This window comes from Gymnoscopelus microlampas (assembly GCF_963454915.1).
Source record: "Gymnoscopelus microlampas genome assembly, chromosome: 21".
Lineage (NCBI taxonomy): Eukaryota > Metazoa > Chordata > Actinopteri > Myctophiformes > Myctophidae > Gymnoscopelus > Gymnoscopelus microlampas.
The window spans coordinates 34,372,450-34,390,183 of NC_139958.1; the positions used below are offsets into that span (position 1 = coordinate 34,372,450).

The window sequence follows — 17,734 nt, forward strand, 5'->3', positions numbered from 1 at the left end:
CCACAGTTTCTATTATTTCATTCGCTCCTTAAAAAAGACAATGAAAATGATTTAGGCACATGCAATAAACGCTTTGTGTAATCCAATGCAATCTGGATTAAAAAATTAGTATGTAACCATGTTAGAACTGGTTAAGTATATAAGTATATACCCTGCACAGAAAATGTCAAATCTTGATCATGAATTTATCATAATTTTGGATTTAAAAAATATCCATCGGGAGCAGACGTTTGGCTTGCTTAATAAAAAAAATGCATATTTGTGTGGCTTATTGGTGAACTGTTCCAGTCGGAACAATCTGTTATTGCTTGTCCGAAGCTCTGTACTGTGACAAATACAGACTCAATCTCTGTGTGTGTGTGTGTGTGTGTGTGTGTGTGTGTGTGTGTGTGTGTGTGTGTGTGTGTGTGTGTGTGTGTGTGTGTGTGTGTGTGTGTGTGTGTGTGTGTGTGTGAGAGCGCGTGCGTGTGGTTCAGGATTTTGAAACAGGGAGTCAAAGTGGACATGTGATACGAAAGGATATTTAACCCAATGAAGATGTATTTTAAAAAAGAGCATTGTAAAATGTAAAAACTGTTGCGACGAATAGAGATCACCTATACTCCTTTAGAATGGATACATGACAATGTAAACGCAATATCATATTACTCTATCCTAAGGAATGCAACTGCGCACATGCACAAGAAGAAAAAAAACATGTTTTTATGAAAATATATGTATAAATATATGACAAAATCTATTTAATTAGAATGCTATGCACCCTCATAGAGTTGTTATGGATGTTCTTTAAGCATTATGTAGACTAACGTTAGGCAAGTGCCCACATCATGGGGAATGTAGGGGCTTTGTAGCTATTATCACTCGTTTTCTTTCCTTTTGTATCGTCCTGGAGAGAGAAAAACAAACGTGAATAATGTATACAAGCCTTTCAATCATCAGTCATTCTGACGTGAAGATATGTATAGATCATCTTACCCTGTACACCAGCTCAAAACCATTTACACAAATTAATAAACAAACATGTGACATACTGTACTACTTGTTGTCGTGAATGATGTGTATTTTACCAAATAACCTTCTGCCAGTAATACAAGTAGCTGATAGGTGTTTGCATAAAATGTTACATAGCAATAATAGGTTTTTTAGGTTCATGCATACCGTATTAGTAATAGCATATATCCAATTATTTAAATTCCCCCAAATAATAACCACTATAGCAGCCTATGCCATTTAACCAATTAAGCCCTAGTTTGTTGTACAGGAATAGCGAAAATAAAATGTGAAATAAATGATTATTAATGTTTGAGAAATTCTACATAGCATGCTCAGGGCTAATGTCAGTGGTGGGAAAAGTACTAAAAATGTTAGTACTTTTTCCAGGTACATTTAATGTTTTACTTAAGTAAAAGTATCAATACTGCAAAGTAGAAATACTCTGTTACAAGTAAATGTCCGAAATTCAAAATTGACTTGAGTAAAAGCTACAAAAGTATTGGTATCAAAATGTACTTAAAGTACCAAAAGTTGAATGTGCCATTTCACAACTTTTCAAATGTATATAAAATGTATAAAAATCTTTGAGAATAGCAGATCTACACCATTGTGAGCTTGGGCTATTTTTAAATGGCCTAGGTATAACATAGGGCCGAAGTGGTTACTGTATGTGTTGTAATAATAATCAAAATCTACAAAGTAACTAGTAACTAAAATGTTCAAATAATTGTAGAGGAGTAAAAGTACAATATTTGCCTCTGAGATGTAATGGAGTAGAAGTAAAAGTATTGAAAATTGGAAATACTCCAGTAACTAAGGTAAAAGTACCTCAAGTTTTACAAAATTGTACTCAAAGTGCAGCACTCGAGTACATATTGTTCGTTACATTCCACAGGGCTCGGCTGGTGTGTGGTTAACGTAAAGTGGGTCAGTGTTAAGTGTGTACAGTTAGTGTACAGTGTGAATGACGACGCGCCCTCTCTCTCAGCCAATCAGAGGCCGGTCCGTCCCTCGGATCACGCTGTTTACACGGAAGCCTGTGAGGTTGTTTTGGAGTCCGTGCGAACACGTGGTCGCTCAATGGAACGCGAGTGACAGCAGGATTCGGGACGTCAGGATCAGATCTCCAAGTTAAAGATTCCCACAGACAGCCTCGTCTACGTGGTAGCGTGTTTACTGAGGCTTAGCACAGTCGGTTTGGGACGGTACAGTGCTGTTGTTGTTTGTTGCTGTTATAACAGACATGTCAACGCGAGGAGCTCCGATCACCACTACGAGTCAGGCCATTCCAGCCACCAGACGAGTTCTCATCCACGATGCGGCTCTGATGCCCCAGGATTACTCCACTACCCCCGGAGGAACTCTGTTCAGCACCACCCCGGGAGGTAAGCCCAGCATGGGCCATGGGGAGAATAGCCTAATAATATGTATTTTCTTTATTTAAACCGTTAATAATGAAATTATTACCAGTGGTGGAAAGTAACTAAGTACATTTACTCAAGTACTGTACTTAAGTAAAATATTGAGGTATTATTTACTTTACTTCTACTCCACTACATCTCAGATCCAAATATTGTACTTTTATTCCACTCCACATGTATTTGAAAACTTTAGTTACTAGATGCTTTGTAGATTTTGATTGTTATTACAAAACATACATTACCCACTTCAACCCTATATATTTCGGCCATTGAAAAATAGCAGATCTATGCATTGTGAGCTTGTAGATATGCTATTTTCAAAAGATTTGTATACATTTGAAAAGTTGTGAAATGGGGCATTACTTTTACTTTTGGTACTTTTAGTACATTTTGATGCCAGTACTTTTGTACATTTACTCAAGTACTTTTACTTAAGTAAAATATGTGCGTACTTCTTCCACCACTGCTTATCACTAGTGTTTTGAACGCAAGGACAGGAAATATGCTTATACAAGAGTAGCCTAATAGTGAATGTCAGAATTCAGAGGACCAAAAGTCGAGGCAGACCACATATGTTTAATGTAGACTAGTATTTGTCGTAAGACGACGTTTCTGTAGTTGCTCCTGTTGTAGCTACATCATATTAACATGTACATAAACACTTTTAGAAACTTTTAACAAGTGACATATTAAGTGCATTCAGGTGTTGCCTGTTTGCCAGACCAAGGGTTCACTGTCACTGACTATTACAGTTTTTCATATTAGGATGAACTCAAGTTATTGAAGGCAACGCCTAAAAGGACGCCTGGCTAATAAGCCTTATATGCCTTAATACATTAGAATTTCCCTCTATAACAAAATAATGATAAAAATACCTTAATTTTTTCACTTATTTTATAAATAGTTTTTACTCAAGGCCCGGGGGACAACAACAGTTGCAAGTTGATGATGTCATTTGTCCATGTGTGGTCCAGCAATAAACAATCTTACGTAAAAAATAAACATAACTAAAAAACAACTTAACACTTAAAGGTTGATATGAGCATCAAAACAATACGTTAAATACGTTTTATGAGCACATGCATTCCATACATTCCATAGGGCTGGACCACAGCACATGGACAAATTACATAATCAACCTGCCACAGGCGTTGAACTTGTCCCCCTTGAGTATAAGATGAAGTATTTCTTCATTTTACTTATAGAGGGCAATTATAATGTATTAAGGCATATAAGGCTTATTAGCCAGGGATCCTTTTAACGTATAACGCAGGTCATTCACACTTTAATTTAGCTAATTACTGTGTTTTCTTCTGGTATAGCTTGAGTCACACACTGCTGTTGAGCAATTCAAAGTGGTCACGTGCTACTGTATCTTGTCCCTATATAACCTAAGCCAGGTCAGTTCACATATTGTTTTGAAATGTGTCCATCTCCAAAACATCTCACATTTTCCTCACTGAATGGTTTCCTTTATATTACTGCTAAGAAACTGATGGCAGGAAAAGTTGTGTTATTCATGTTCATATGCGCTCCATTCTATATTGAAGAAAATGTATACAAATTAGTTTAAAGGTATTTTCAAGAGACCACCAGTATTTTAAACAGCTGTGTATAGCCAATACCTGGGGTATTTGAAACAGTTGGTCATGGCATTAAATTTGCAAAGAGGTGCCACAATCCTCTGAAACTAAATCTTTGATGTTATTTACTTATTATGAAATCTTAAAGAGGAATTATTACTTTTAACCCATTAAGACTGGGAACGCATCTGTGTCATTTTAGATTTTTACATTTATTTTATTCTTTGGCTATTCAAAAATAGCAGATGTACAAGCTCATAGCACGGCACCGAGTGCCGCGCTATGAGCTTGTAGATTTGCAATTTTTTTTATCATGAAATCTTGTGCAAATCCTTCAATATATATATATTTTTTAAACTACATTTTTACAAAAAATCTTTGCTTTTGGGGGTCCCTGGAACAAAACTTTTTCATGTCAAGGACCCCCAAAATTATATATATTTGGCCGCGGACCCCCATCTCAAAATGTGTTGTTCCAGGGCCCCCCCAGGGGGAATATGTAAAATATACATATTCAAAGATTTGCACACATTTTCGCAATTATTCAAAAACAGATCTATAAGCTCATAGCACAGCACTCTGTGCCACGCTATGAGCTTGTAGGTCTGCTATTTTTGAATAGCCAAAGAAATCTAAAATGACACACATGCGTTCCCTTCACGGTCTTAATGGGTTAAGTGCCTGGTGAAACTGGTGTCAAAAATAAAAATTAAAGTCTCATAAATATCTTCCATTTTATTTCTGCCCCTATGTGAATCCTGCATACGACTGAACTTCCTGCAACCCCAGGAACCAGAATCATCTATGACAGGAAGTTCCTCCTGCAGTGTCGAACATCTCCCCTGGCGTCTACTCCCCCCATCCTGCCTGATATCCCAGGGGTCACCAGGCCACTTAAACCTGACTGCCCCGTACTGCCAGAAACAGTCCACAATGATTCAAACCACAGCCCCCTGCTAGATGAAAGTACAGGTACAGTCATTTCTCACTGCACTATATACTGTATTTATGCATATCATTTTTTATTCTGTTGCTGATTTTATTTCATATTATTTATTTAATTTTAGGTAGGGTAAGTGAGATTTTGGTTTTGTTAAAAGGTTAGAGCACTATATTCTGATAGTAATCATTGCTATCCACAAGTTCCCAGCGGAGTGTGGGCGTCAGTTCCGGTTGTAGGCTATACATGTGCAATGCCTCCGGATATGTCCCCCACCAGGCCTATGCATAGGGCCTGTGCCCCAGTAAATTCCCGCGGAAACAGGTGGATAGAGTGTTTTTTAGTAACAGGAATCTCCCCCCATCTCTCCATTTTCAGGTGGGTTGCAAAATTTCAACCTATCAGGAGAGAGTACCCATTTATCAGCTTAATTTTTATAGCATTCCAGTTTGTGTCATCACTTCCAGTTGCACTTGTTTAATCTATATCCGGTCTGGGTTCTCTATCCCGATTGGAGAAAATTGGTATCCCGACCTATTTTTCTGTTTAATAAAGAGCTGGAGAGACATGGAGACTCCCGTTACTGAACAAACACTCTATAGCAATGAGTACTATCAGAATACAGAGCTATTTAACACTTATTTTAACCAAAGAAAACCAATTATCCTACCTTTAAAGCACTTTGTAACCTTGTTTTAATAAGCGCTTTATAAATAAAGTTTACTTTTAACTACTATTTTCCATTATTTGAAAAAAATTGTTAAAGGACAACTTTGTTTTTTTACAACCAAGGTTTATGTTTTAGGTTGTAATTAAAGTAAATAAAAGATGTGTGTTATTTTCTTTTAATTTACTGCTTTCTATAGTTTTAGCAATTTTCGCCATATTTTTTAGAGTGGGCGGGGGCATTCTGTCCGGTGGCTAAATATGTATTTTTTTACACAATAACCCAGCGTTTTCTTTATTATTATTTATAGTAGCTCTTCTATCCCCCAATAACTCACATCTGACCATCAAAGACCACAGGACCTTTTTTATTGTGTAAAAAATACATATTTAGCTACCGACAGAATGCCCCGGCCCACTGTAAAAAAGATCATGAAAATTGCTAAAACTATAGAAAGCAGTAAATGAAAAAAAAAAATAACAGTCACCTTTTATTTACTTTAATCACAAGCTAAAATATAAACCGTGGTTGTAAAAAAACAAAGTTGTCCTTTAATTCAATGTATTAAAAAAGCCTGTATTGAAATGTATTTAATTGTACCAAAATGATCAAATCATGGTGACATTTTAGATTTTATGATGCATTGAATTGCTTACCAAAGAATCGTAATCGAATCTAATCGTTGTGATGTCGTGTTGTGAATGTACTGTAACAGTACATGTGTGCATGCATTTGTGTTTACTAAATTGCAGCATTTGTGTTTTTTTTTCAGATGCCCAGTTTGAAATGGATATTTGAAGAATCAGCTACAACATGCCTTGCTAAGCCAGTGAACACAGTACTTCCTACTGTTGTTATTGTGTGTGTGTCATGGACGCATGCAAGAAAATTACAAACAGCTCAAGCTGTTTTATTTTGTGCTGTCAGATGCATTAGTGTTTGAAATATCTGTATTTTGTAATAGTACAAAACAATTTGTATTTATCAATATGTGTTCACATTTGTCTAGTAGTGGAATCGAAGCATGAAACTAAATCAACATAGTCTGTGCCAATTTAACGAGCGCTTAACTTCCAACTGTGACTATTTTTGTCAAGGAAGTGACCAAGGGTTGAACATAACAGTTGAAAATTACTTGTACAGTATTTTTATTTATGTATGGAATGATTTATTAAGCATAAATAAAATCAGTGACGGAGTCCCAATAGAGTCAGAGATGTGTTTCCACGCTGATTGATGATGTGAAGGAGTTGTGAGTAATAAACTGGCAGGAGACAATGTAAAACAGAAGAGTTTTCAGAAAAGTAGAAAGACATCCATTTCTATTGATATGAACACATTTTGAAAGGCGGTGTCCTGCGCCAAAAATAGCAGATCTAAGGCGGTGTCCTGCGCCGAAAATAGCAGCTCTAATAATGCACAAGATGTATTTTCTTGATCAGGTATAATTCCGTTGCTTCAGCTAGATATTTGCCTTTCTCTACACATGTCGATATCATGACCGAAGTTGTGACTTGTATCTTTAAAGCAGTGAGTTGTTTCCGAGGAGTGAGGACTGAAGTAGAAGAGATGAACAAGCTGCACAGTACTTCTGCACATAAAAACAGCTATAAAAAGTACCACATCCCCTTACATCTAACCTTTTGTGAGGTTAACACAACCACAATAAGTATGGAGATGCTATGCCTGCATTGTAAATAATGTTTGTTTTTGTATACTGTGTGTTTGTGTTTGTGGTTAACCATAAGCAGTGGTGTAAAGTAACTGAGTGCATTTACTCAAGCACTGTACTTTTGAGGTATTTTTACTTAGTGGAGTATTTCCCATTTTCAATACTTTTACTTCTACTCCACTACATCTCAGAGGCAAATGTTGTACTTTTACTCCAGTACAATTATTTGAAAGCTTTAGTTACTAGTTACTTTGTAGATTTTGATTATTATTACAAAACATACATTATCCACTTCAGCCCTATATACATTTCGGCCGTCTGAAAATACTTTTTCCACCACTGACCACAAGTCCATATTCTCCTTTCCCTCAACAAGGTTTAGTTCCTGAGGGAACAGCTGTGTCAGAGACAAGGACAGAGAGAAATAGCTGAGAAGTTCTGTCCACGTGTGTGCTTATTTCATTTCACCTAATTGAATTTTGGTTTTATAAACATTTTGCAGTCAGTGCTGGCTCTTTTGCATAATTATTCATCTATCATAGCAGGGCAGCAGTGACTCAGGAGCGGCCGCTTGGGTTCCCGGTTCGATCCCCAGATCTGCCTGGCTTAGTGTCGAAGCGTCCTTGAGCAAGACACTTACCCCTAAGTGCTCTCGATGAGCACTGCAAGCGTGAGAATGGATGGATGTAATGCACATTGTTGAAAGGCACTATATAAATGCACCATTCACCATTTTATGTGTGAGTGTGTGTGGTTTATGATTTATGATTTCTCGTTTAAGTGAACTAACCCCAACTTGCAATCAAGACACATTATACATCAATATAATAAATAATTTATTTCATGCTCAAAATTGCATTACATTGCAGAAGAGATAAAGCGCTTGTTATATTACAATTGTTCATTCACATTTACATAAGTCATTGGCATGTCTTCAAACCTTATGGAGACACGCACAAAAATGTACAGGAGTCTGGTCATTTTGACCACAGCTTTCCTTTAGTCTGTTTAGTGCATCTTGTCTTGTTGGTGTCTGTATCTATCACCTTAAGGGTCGCTTTCTGACGCCTCGAACATCATCTTAATATTTGACCAAGTTTGACCTGATCAAAACCCAGAAGAATCCTAAGGAGCAGTGTTATCTAACATGGCATAAATACATTCAGTGGGAGAGCTGCACATAAGTCTAAGTAGTATGTGTTTGTTGCTGCTATATCCTGAATCCAAAGCCCAGTGTCCAGCATAGGGTCATCCTGCCCTGTTGCAGACAGTGATCAGTTCTAGCCTGGTGTCACACTGGCCATCTTTGTAAAGTGCATGTACTTCCATGTTGGGCCCTGAGTGGCTCAGTGACTCCCAAGCTCCATAAGCCTGCAGACTGAAGCATGTGGCTTCAGACCACAATCAGGCCATGGGTTAGCTGGCAGACACAGTTCTCTGTAGACCTATAGGTATTAGGCCTAGTTAGTGGTTTTACAAGGGCATAAGATCCCTTCTCAATGACAGCCACACTCTTGCACCACCATGCCCTCGTGGTGCCTCATCACCATCTTTCCGTTCTCAAAGTACAGCATGGACAGTGATTCCAGGCGGGTTGGCACACAGGATGGGCATGGGACCTTGTCTGGATGATGAAGCTTCAGAAGACTCTGGAGAGAGAGAAAGAGAGAAAGAAACTGGGTTACAATCAACATCCACATTATATAGATTATGGTATAAAATAATTACAGTGAACCAAAAGTTTAAAACAACAACATTGCACTCTTCAACAATCTTACCTGCATGTATGCGTGGTTAGTCGGTGTGAAGGTCTCATCGACTGGTGAAGGACAGCTGCCCTCACAGCGGTAGGCGTTGTAGCGCTTGGGATAGACGATCCACTCGCTCCAGCCCAGTTGGTCAAAGTCCACCCACATGTCCACTTTCCTGCAGAGAGGTCCCTCGCTCTTTTCCTTCTCTGCAGGGGATTCTACAGGAGCTGCGCCGGCTACTCTTTCTTTTTCCTGGCTGTGGTGGCCGTGCCTCTTGGTTCTCCGAGGCCCAAGCTTTGCCTCAGATCCAGCCCCCGCCTCCCTGTCCTGGGTGACGTATTTGGACTGCTCCGCCGTGTGGATGAGGGTGGTGGCTCGCTGACCTCTCATGCTCTGGCTCTCCTTCGAGAAGACTACCATCATGACCCGGTCGGCTGTGAGGTGCTCCTGAACCCCCTCCTCGTCTTCTCTCTCCTCCGGGACGCCCTCTTGTGGTCTGGGCGCGGGGTTACCCTGTCCCAGCCAGCCGAGGAGCAGCCCGGTGACGTCGATCACCTTCCAGGAGGAAGGGGAGGTCATGGAGCTGGGTTTGGCGATGGAGCGGCCCAGGAACTGCCTCTGCTCTTGGCCTCTCTGGGAGTGGTAGATATCCACGGTGGCGTGGGCGGAATGGCTGAAGGCGGGCAGGCGGATGCGAAGCTCAGACAGCTGGACCGCCTCGCCGGCGGCGATGGTAGACATGTCAAAGGTGACTGACCATCTCTCGCCATTCTGTTGACAACCTTATGAAGAGAAGAAGAATAAATTAGTCTGCTGCCCATATTTATGAACTCAAAATTATATCATATTAATTATATTAAAATGATATTATATTTGCACCATAACGAGATAGGCTACATCAATGTGATGATGAGCAAATTGATGAGTGATTCAGGCCTAATATTGTCTCAGGGTGGGTGGATTGCTCCTCTAGGCCAAGATTCATAAAATGAATGCAGTACAAGTGTTGGTCAATAAAAATAAACGTTTGCCTAAAACATTCGCACATAAAGTCAACCGTTCCTTCCGTTAAATTAAACTCAATTTAAGGACCCTATATATGCTCAAAACAATTCTAAACAAGACACCTGTGAATACATTAATATTAATAATTGACTTACTTTCAGCAACGAGGCTGATCACGGAGTCAGCGTGATGCAGACGCGGGTTATCCTCGCTTCTCGTCCGGCTGGCGCTGGTGGCAGAGGCCCTGTCGTCTTGCAGCAGGGTCCGGTAGAGCTGCATCATGTACATGGGCAGGCCGCCCTGAGACTGGTGCTGCTGCACGGGCCGTCTGGCGGCGCCGGGCCGAGAGAGGCCCCGCATCCTGTGGAGAAGGGCGTCCTGCTGGCTCCTCGGGAAGGTCTCTGTGCCGGGAGGAAGACACACCAGAGCCACCAGAAGCACACAGAGGAAAGCCCATGAAGTCGCTCCTGCCATTATTCCAAATAGTAGTAGTTAGATCCAAATAGTAGTCTAGGCACAAGCAATGATCCAAAGTATTCCCAATTCCTTCTTGCGGTTGTCAAGAGAAGCTGGTTGAAATGGAAGAGAGAGAGAGAGAGGTCCTTGCCTTGTCTCTGTCTGGTCTGGACTGATGCTTTGTGCTGGATTCATAGAGGTGTACCCTACCTTATATAAGCCCATCACTTTGGGACTTCTGTCAAAGCCACGGGCCTTTGAAGTGTCCGTGTGATCCGTGGGGCGCAGATAGACCTCAAAGGGTCGTTCGTATTGAAACCAATCGGCCATCGGAGATGTGAGAAAACTCTAATAATGCGCTGATTGTTGTTGTTGTGTATATTAGGGATCCCTTTGATAAGGACACATGACAATAATATTAGATAAACAGATTATACCTGGAATTAGATAAGCAGATTATACCTGGACACAAGGCACTGATTAATTGGGGACCAACCCAGGAGTTAATCATGAATTTGGAAAACCAATTCCTCCTGAACTAATTATACGAGCCCATTTGCTAATGCAACAAAATAGATGTTGACTTTTCTAATGCGGGACTAATAATTGACATAATTTTTTCACAGCATCTTCTCTCGTGGGATTATTAGTTTTTTCGCCCATTACCATGTTTATGAGACTTTCTTTTCGCCTTATCATTGTAACTATATCATTTTATCATTATATCATAATGGGCGGAATGAATGAATGAATGATTTATTTTCGTGTCCGGCTGCCTTTCACAGCCCATCCCTTACGGGATTATTCAGACACATTAAACATTTTTTCCAGTGCCAACATGCTGACACTAAAAATAAATAAAATAAAATAATAAATAATACATAAACAATAAACAAAATCAATAATTACCACACTGTATACATAACTCTGATCAGAGAGAGAGAGAGAGAGAGAGAGAGAGAGAGAGACATTGAGAGAGAGAAACATTGAGAGAGAGAAAAGAACACCAAGAAAATGAACAGAAGACAGACTTGAATGTTTAGCTTGGACAATACTGTGAACTCAAATATAGTATTTTCAATACAAAGAACTCAAGGATTAGGGGTGAGAACACGTTGGTATGATCCATCACAGTGTAAATATGCATAAGTTGCATGTTTTCTTCAGTTCCAGGCTTTATGGATACAATTTGAAATTGTGAATGTATGGTTATCAAATAAATATTTAACTAAATTATTATCCAGGGACAGACCTACATGTACTTTGTCAAATAGATGTTTTCTTAAATCATGATAATATGGGCAGTACAATAGAAAGTGGGTTTTCAAGTGGATGTAATGCACATTGTTGAAAGGCACTAAATGCACCATTTACCATTTTATGTGTGAGTGTGTGTGGTTTATGATTTAGGATTTCTTGTTTAAGTGAACTAACCCCGACTTGCAATCAAGACACATTACACACCAATATAAGAAATAATTTATTTCATGGTTAAAATTGCATTACATTAAAGAAAATATAAAGCGCTTGTTATATTACAATTGTTCATTCACATTTACATAAGTCATTGGCATGTCTTAAAACCTTAAGGAAACACGCACAAAAATGTACAGGAGTCTGGTCATTTTGACCACAGCTTTCCTTTAGTGCATCTTGTCTTGTTGGTGTCTGTATCTATCACCTTAGGGGTCGCTTCCTGACGCCATCATCTTAATATTTGACCATGTTTGACCTGATCAAAACCCAGAAGAATCCTAAGGAGCAGTGTTATCTAAAATGGCATAAATACATTCAGTGGGAGAACTGCCCATAAGTATTATTTGTTTGTTGTCACAATTTAACACCGGTGATATTTGTTCCCTGCTATATCCTGAATCCAAAGCCCAGTGTCCAGCATAGGGTTCATCCTGCCCTGTTGTAGACAGTGATCAGTTCTAGCCTGGTGTCACGCTGGCCATCTTTGTAAAGTGCATGTACTTCCATGTTGGGCCCGAGTGGCTCAGTGACTCCCAAGCTCCATAAGCCTGCAGCCTGAAGCATGCATGCTTCAGACCACAATCAGGCTATGGGTTAGCTGGCAGACACAGTTGTCTGTAGACCTATAGGTATAGGCCTAGTTAGTGGCTTTACAAGGGTAAGATCCCTTCTCAATGACAGCCACACTCTTGCACCACCATGCCCTCGTGTTGCCTCATCACCATCTTTCCGTTCTCAAAGTACAGCATGGACAGTGATTCCAGGCGGGTTGGCACACAGGATGGGCATGGGACCTTGTCTGGATGATGAAGCTTCAGAAGACTCTGGAGAGGGAGAAAGAGAGGAAAAAACTGGGTTACAATCAACATCCACATTATATAGATTATGGTAGAAATAATTACAGTGAACCAAAAGTTTAAAACAGCAACATTGCACTCTTCAACAATCTTACCTGCATGTATGCGTGGTTAGTCGGTGTGAAGGTCTCATCGACTGGTGAAGGACAGCTGCCCTCACATCGGTAGGCGTTGTAGCGCTTGGGATAGACGATCCACTCGCTCCAGCCCAGTTGGTCAAAGTCCACCCACATGTCCACTTTCCTGCAGAGAGGTCCCTCGCTCTTTTCCTTCTCTGCAGGGGATTCTACAGGAGCTGCACCGGCTACTCTTTCTTTTTCCTGGCTGTGGTGGCCGTGCCTCTTGGTTCTCCGAGGCCCAAGCTTTGCCTCAGATCCAGCCCCCGCCTCCCTGTCCAGGGTGACGTATTTGGACTGCTCCGCCGTGTGGATGAGGGTGGTGGCTCGCTGACCTCTCAGGCTCTGGCTCTCCTTCGAGAAGACTACCATCATGACCCGGTCGGCTGTGAGGTGCTCCACCTCTTCCTGAACCCCCTCCTCGTCTTCTCTCTCCTCTTGGGCGCTCTCTTGTGGTCTGGGCGCAGGGTTACCCTGCCCCAGCCAGCCGAGGAGCAGCCCGGTGACGTCGATCACCTTCCAGGAGGAAGGGGAGGTCATGGAGCTGGGTTTGGCGATGGAGCGGCCCAGGAACTGCCTCTGCTCCTGGCCTCTCTGGGAGTGGTAGATGTCCACGGTGGCGTGGGCGGAATGGCTGAAGGCGGGCAGGCGGATGCGAAGCTCAGACAGCTGGACCGCCTCGCTGGTGGCGATGGTAGACATGTCAAAGGTGACTGACCATCTCTCGCCATTCTGCTGACAACCTTATGATGAAGAGAAGAAGAATAAATGAGTCTGCTGCCCATATTTATGAACTAAAAATTATAGCAAATTATCATTTTCACCATAAAGAGGCCTAATATTGTCTCAGAGTGGATTGTTCCACTTTAAAGTAGGCTAAGATTCGTAAAATGAATGAAATAACGTACAGTTATTGCATATTGCAGTACAAGTGTTGGTCATTAAAAAACATAAAGTCAACCGTTCCTTCCGTTAAATTAAACTAAATTATAAGGACCTATATAATATATGCTCAAAACAATTCTAAACATGACCTGAACATATTAATTATTTACTTACTTTCAGCAACGAGGCTGATCACAGAGTCGGCGTGATGCAGACGCGGGTTATCCTCGCTTCTCGTCCGGCTGGCGCTGGCGGCAGAGGCCCTGTCGTCTTGCAGCAGGGTCCGGTAGAGCTGCATCATGTACATGGGCAGGCCGCCCTGGGACTGGTGCTGCTGCACGGGCCGTCTGGCGGCGCCGGGCCGAGAGAGGCCCCGCATCCTGTGGAGAAGGGCGTCCTGCTGGCTCCTCGGGAAGGTCTCTGTGCCGGGAGGAAGACACACCAGAGCCACCAGAAGCACACAGAGGAAAGCCCATGAAGTTGGTCCTGCCATTATTCCAAATTGTAGTAGTTAGATCCAAATAGTAGTGTAGGCACAAGCAATGATCCAAAGTATTCCCAATTCCTTCTTGCGGTTGTCAAGTGAAGCTGGTTGAAGTGGAAGAGAGAGAGAGAGAGAGAGGTCCTTGCCTTGTCTCTGTCTGGTCTGGACTGATGCTGTGTGCTGGATTCATAGAGGTGTACCCTACCTTATATAAGCCCATCACTTTGGGACTTCTGTCAAAGCCACGGGCCTTTGAAGTGGCCGTGTGATCCGTGGGGCGCAGATAGACCTCAAAGGGTCGTTCGTATCGAAACCAATCGGCCATTGGAGATGTGTGAAAACTCTAATACTGCGCTGATTTTTGTTGTTGTGTATATTAGGGATCCCTTTGATAAGGACACATGACAATAATATTAGTTAAGCAGATTATAGCTGGACACAAGGCACTGATTAATTGGGGACCAACCCAGGAGTTAATCATGAATTTGGAAAACCAATTCCTCCTGAACTAATTATACGAGCCCATTTGCTAATGCAACAAAATAGATGTTGACTTTTCTAATGGGACTAATAATTGACATCATTTTTCACAGCATCTTCTCTCGTGGGATTATTTATTTTTCGCCAATTAACATTTTATGAGACTTTCTTTTTGCCTTATCATTGTAGCTATATCATTTTATCATTATATCATAACCATAATGCAGACTAGTCGTAAAAAGATCTCAATCTTCATATTGTAGGATGTTCGCTTTCAGTTTTCTCAAGCTTATTCACTTAGGCAAGTCATGGCATGTTTTAAAGTTTAAACTGTCCAGGCTTAGATTTGATTGGAAATATCTGATAGGAAACTGCACATGTTTAATAATTGTCAAGCGTTTGTGTGTGGAAACTAGAATAAGCATTAATGTAATAACTTGTTTCACTGATTCAGAATTTCATATTGTTTTAACAGGCAACAACTGAAAGGAAAACTCTGATATTATGTTAAAGTCAAAGGCTGTGTTCTTATGACTTGACTCGTGGACAGAATTATATTCTGCGCAAACTACAAAGACTGATGATACCTTTTGATGTACCTTTTGATTTTGATGAGGTGTGAAAATATCAAAAAGGTGAGTTAAAATGTGCAATACAGTGCATTGTGTGAATAGGGATCAGTCAACTGTCCATTAAAAGATCTTTAGTTTTGCAACATCAAACGGACTTTGTTATATTTGAACTCTAACTTTGTGGTCTAATTGGTTTTGTTTGATTAGGATGAAAGAATATAGGCTCTTACATATAGCTTAATAGATTAAAGTGGATGAAACTGGACTAGCAATTGATCAATCAATTTATAACCATTATCTTATCATTTTGATATCCAATAAATGTCATTTAATTATATAGCCTATAGAGAAAACGAGTGCTTTCGTTGATTATGGACTGTCACATTTGCACTCATTAAAGGTATAAGCCTATAGTTTTATCCTTGTATTGTTGGTTCAGCAATTATTACATTTTAATAATTGGAATGAATTGGATTACATGGATTACAATACGTTATGTAGGATATTGACAATTTTAGTTGTGTGGACAATATTTCATAGAATTGTTGAGTAAGGCAGACTATTTGTGTGTCTTTGCCAGCTACATACGCCTACAGCAGTGGTTCTCAAACATTTTCATGTAGGCCAAAGAACTCTCAAATTAATTTGGCCGCGGACCCTCATCTAAAAATATTTGTTTTGCCAGGGGCCCTCACAAGATAAGTTTACATGGGGTCTACCTGTTTTATGTGCCTGTGTGCTTTTAATGTTATATTGAATCTCTTTCTCTCTCTAAAATAAGATGTGTCTAAATCTGGCACAGAGTCAGACGTTAATTCAGTATGACCGTGCCAAATAGGCCACATTAAAACAGTCTGTGGAATAGCACAGTGTCACTTAAAGAAATGGGCTAGATCCCGTTCCGTGACTTAAATTGGTTCATGTTTTATGCTATTTTATTCCCATGGTCTTTTCAAGTTCAAGGTTCGAGGTTGTTATTGTCACAAATTTAGGCTGGCAACAGCACCACCAGTAGCCATGAACTTCAAGCTTCTCAACAGTGTGTGCAATATCCCAGTGAGTCATTGTGACAGTTAGTAAAATAAATGGCATCTGCACTACAACAAATGTGAACGGAATCTGCATGGGCAGCACCTGTTGTTACAATTTGTATGAGTCTAGTCTAGTGTGCTGGCTGAGAATAGGATCTGTCAGAGCTGAGCTGACAGTTGCGACACACACACACACACACACACGTCCACACGCACACACACACACACACACACACACACACACACACACACACACACACACACACACACACACACACACACACACACACACACACACACACACACACACACACACGCATAATATATAGCCTAAATTACAGCATATAATGTATTCACATATTCATTCATTAATATTAACATATTGATGTAATAAAATAAACACATTGAAATAGGCTAATATTGTTCACTTCCAAATCAGAATGATATTTTGAACGCAAACTACAAAGACGTGTTCCTTTTTGATGTAGCCTACCTTTTGATGAGGTGTGAAAATATCAATAAAGGTGAGGTAATGTGCAATGCCATACAGTGCATTGTGTGAATGAGGATCAGTCAACTGTCCATTAAAAGTTCTTGTGTTGCAAGTTGCAACATCAAACGGACTTGTTATATTTGAACCCTAACTTTGTCAGAAGTCAGAACTGTCCATTAAAAGTGTGTAGTTCCAACACCCATCATAGGACTAATGGGCGTTGATCATGATGTTGATGAAGCACGCGCGATATATGAACCACGTGATAAGATCAATCTATTCATGAGACGAGTGAGCAGCCCATTGAGTACTGAGTAAGTCGGGTTACTCTATTCCCTTTAGTAGGCCTACTCCTCTGGGTGCTGCATGGCTGGTAGCTCAGTGCTGGTGATGTGCGCGTGCTGTGTTGTTTTTTTTAATCCATTTTAAATTACAACTTTAAACCACCATCCCTAGGTCATGAGGCCTAGTTCCATACCAGGCTTTTATTGTTTAGTTTTGCTAGGCAGGCAGTGACACAGCTGGTAGAAATTGCCCATAGTCTCTGACTGGAGTCCATGTCCATGAGCACCGCTTTGAGGACGGCATGCTCGCATGATGTGACCACCAGCCCATGTCCTCGCTTCATGTGTGAACTCAAAAGGAACTCGAAGCTGCTGTGAGTGGAATACATTTCAAACAATAATAATCTGTTTTGAAGAGACTAAGCGTGTTTTGCTATTGTTCACCCACAAGGCTAAACTGGCTCATGGCTAAACTGGGTAACAGCCTAACAGGATAGGTGGGCACTATAGGGACATATGGGCACCCCAAAGTAAAATTGGCTATTTTTTTTCCAAAATGTAAAAAAAA

General features: G+C 40.6%; 3 protein-coding genes across 3 annotated transcripts; 1 reads left to right on the top strand and 2 right to left on the bottom strand.

The window, feature by feature from the left end:
• The first annotated feature begins 2,049 nt into the window (after window positions 1-2,049).
• LOC311037615 (eukaryotic translation initiation factor 4E-binding protein 2-like) lies at window positions 2,050-6,809 on the top strand. The gene is made up of 3 exons (XM_084046849.1): window positions 2,050-2,378; window positions 4,787-4,969; window positions 6,377-6,809. The coding sequence occupies exons 1-3, from the start codon at window positions 2,237-2,239 to the stop codon at window positions 6,400-6,402; spliced, it is 351 nt and encodes a 116-aa protein (XP_083902975.1). The 5' UTR covers window positions 2,050-2,236; the 3' UTR covers window positions 6,403-6,809.
• A 1,963-nt stretch (window positions 6,810-8,772) lies between these two features.
• On the bottom strand, window positions 8,773-10,506 carry LOC311037923 (nodal homolog 2-A-like; the record flags this gene model as incomplete). Its single annotated transcript, XM_084047219.1, has 3 exons — window positions 8,773-8,925; window positions 9,055-9,809; window positions 10,188-10,506. 3 exons carry the CDS (start codon window positions 10,504-10,506, stop codon window positions 8,773-8,775), a joined length of 1,227 nt encoding a protein of 408 aa, XP_083903345.1.
• A 2,129-nt stretch (window positions 10,507-12,635) lies between these two features.
• On the bottom strand, window positions 12,636-14,315 carry LOC311037924 (nodal homolog 2-A-like; the record flags this gene model as incomplete). Its single annotated transcript, XM_084047220.1, has 3 exons — window positions 12,636-12,788; window positions 12,917-13,680; window positions 13,997-14,315. 3 exons carry the CDS (start codon window positions 14,313-14,315, stop codon window positions 12,636-12,638), a joined length of 1,236 nt encoding a protein of 411 aa, XP_083903346.1.
• Between the last annotated feature and the right edge of the window lie 3,419 nt (window positions 14,316-17,734).

Bases quoted from the DNA above. Each gene is read 5' to 3' on its own strand.
- LOC311037615 (XM_084046849.1), top strand. From the start codon at position 2,237: ATGTCAACGCGAGGAGCTCCGATCACCACTACGAGTCAGGCCATTCCA. The intron at 2,379-4,786 runs GTAAGCCCAGCA...CTGCAACCCCAG, and splicing joins GTTCAGCACCACCCCGGGAG to GAACCAGAATCATCTATGAC. The intron at 4,970-6,376 runs GTACAGTCATTT...TTTTTTTTTCAG, and splicing joins CCTGCTAGATGAAAGTACAG to ATGCCCAGTTTGAAATGGAT.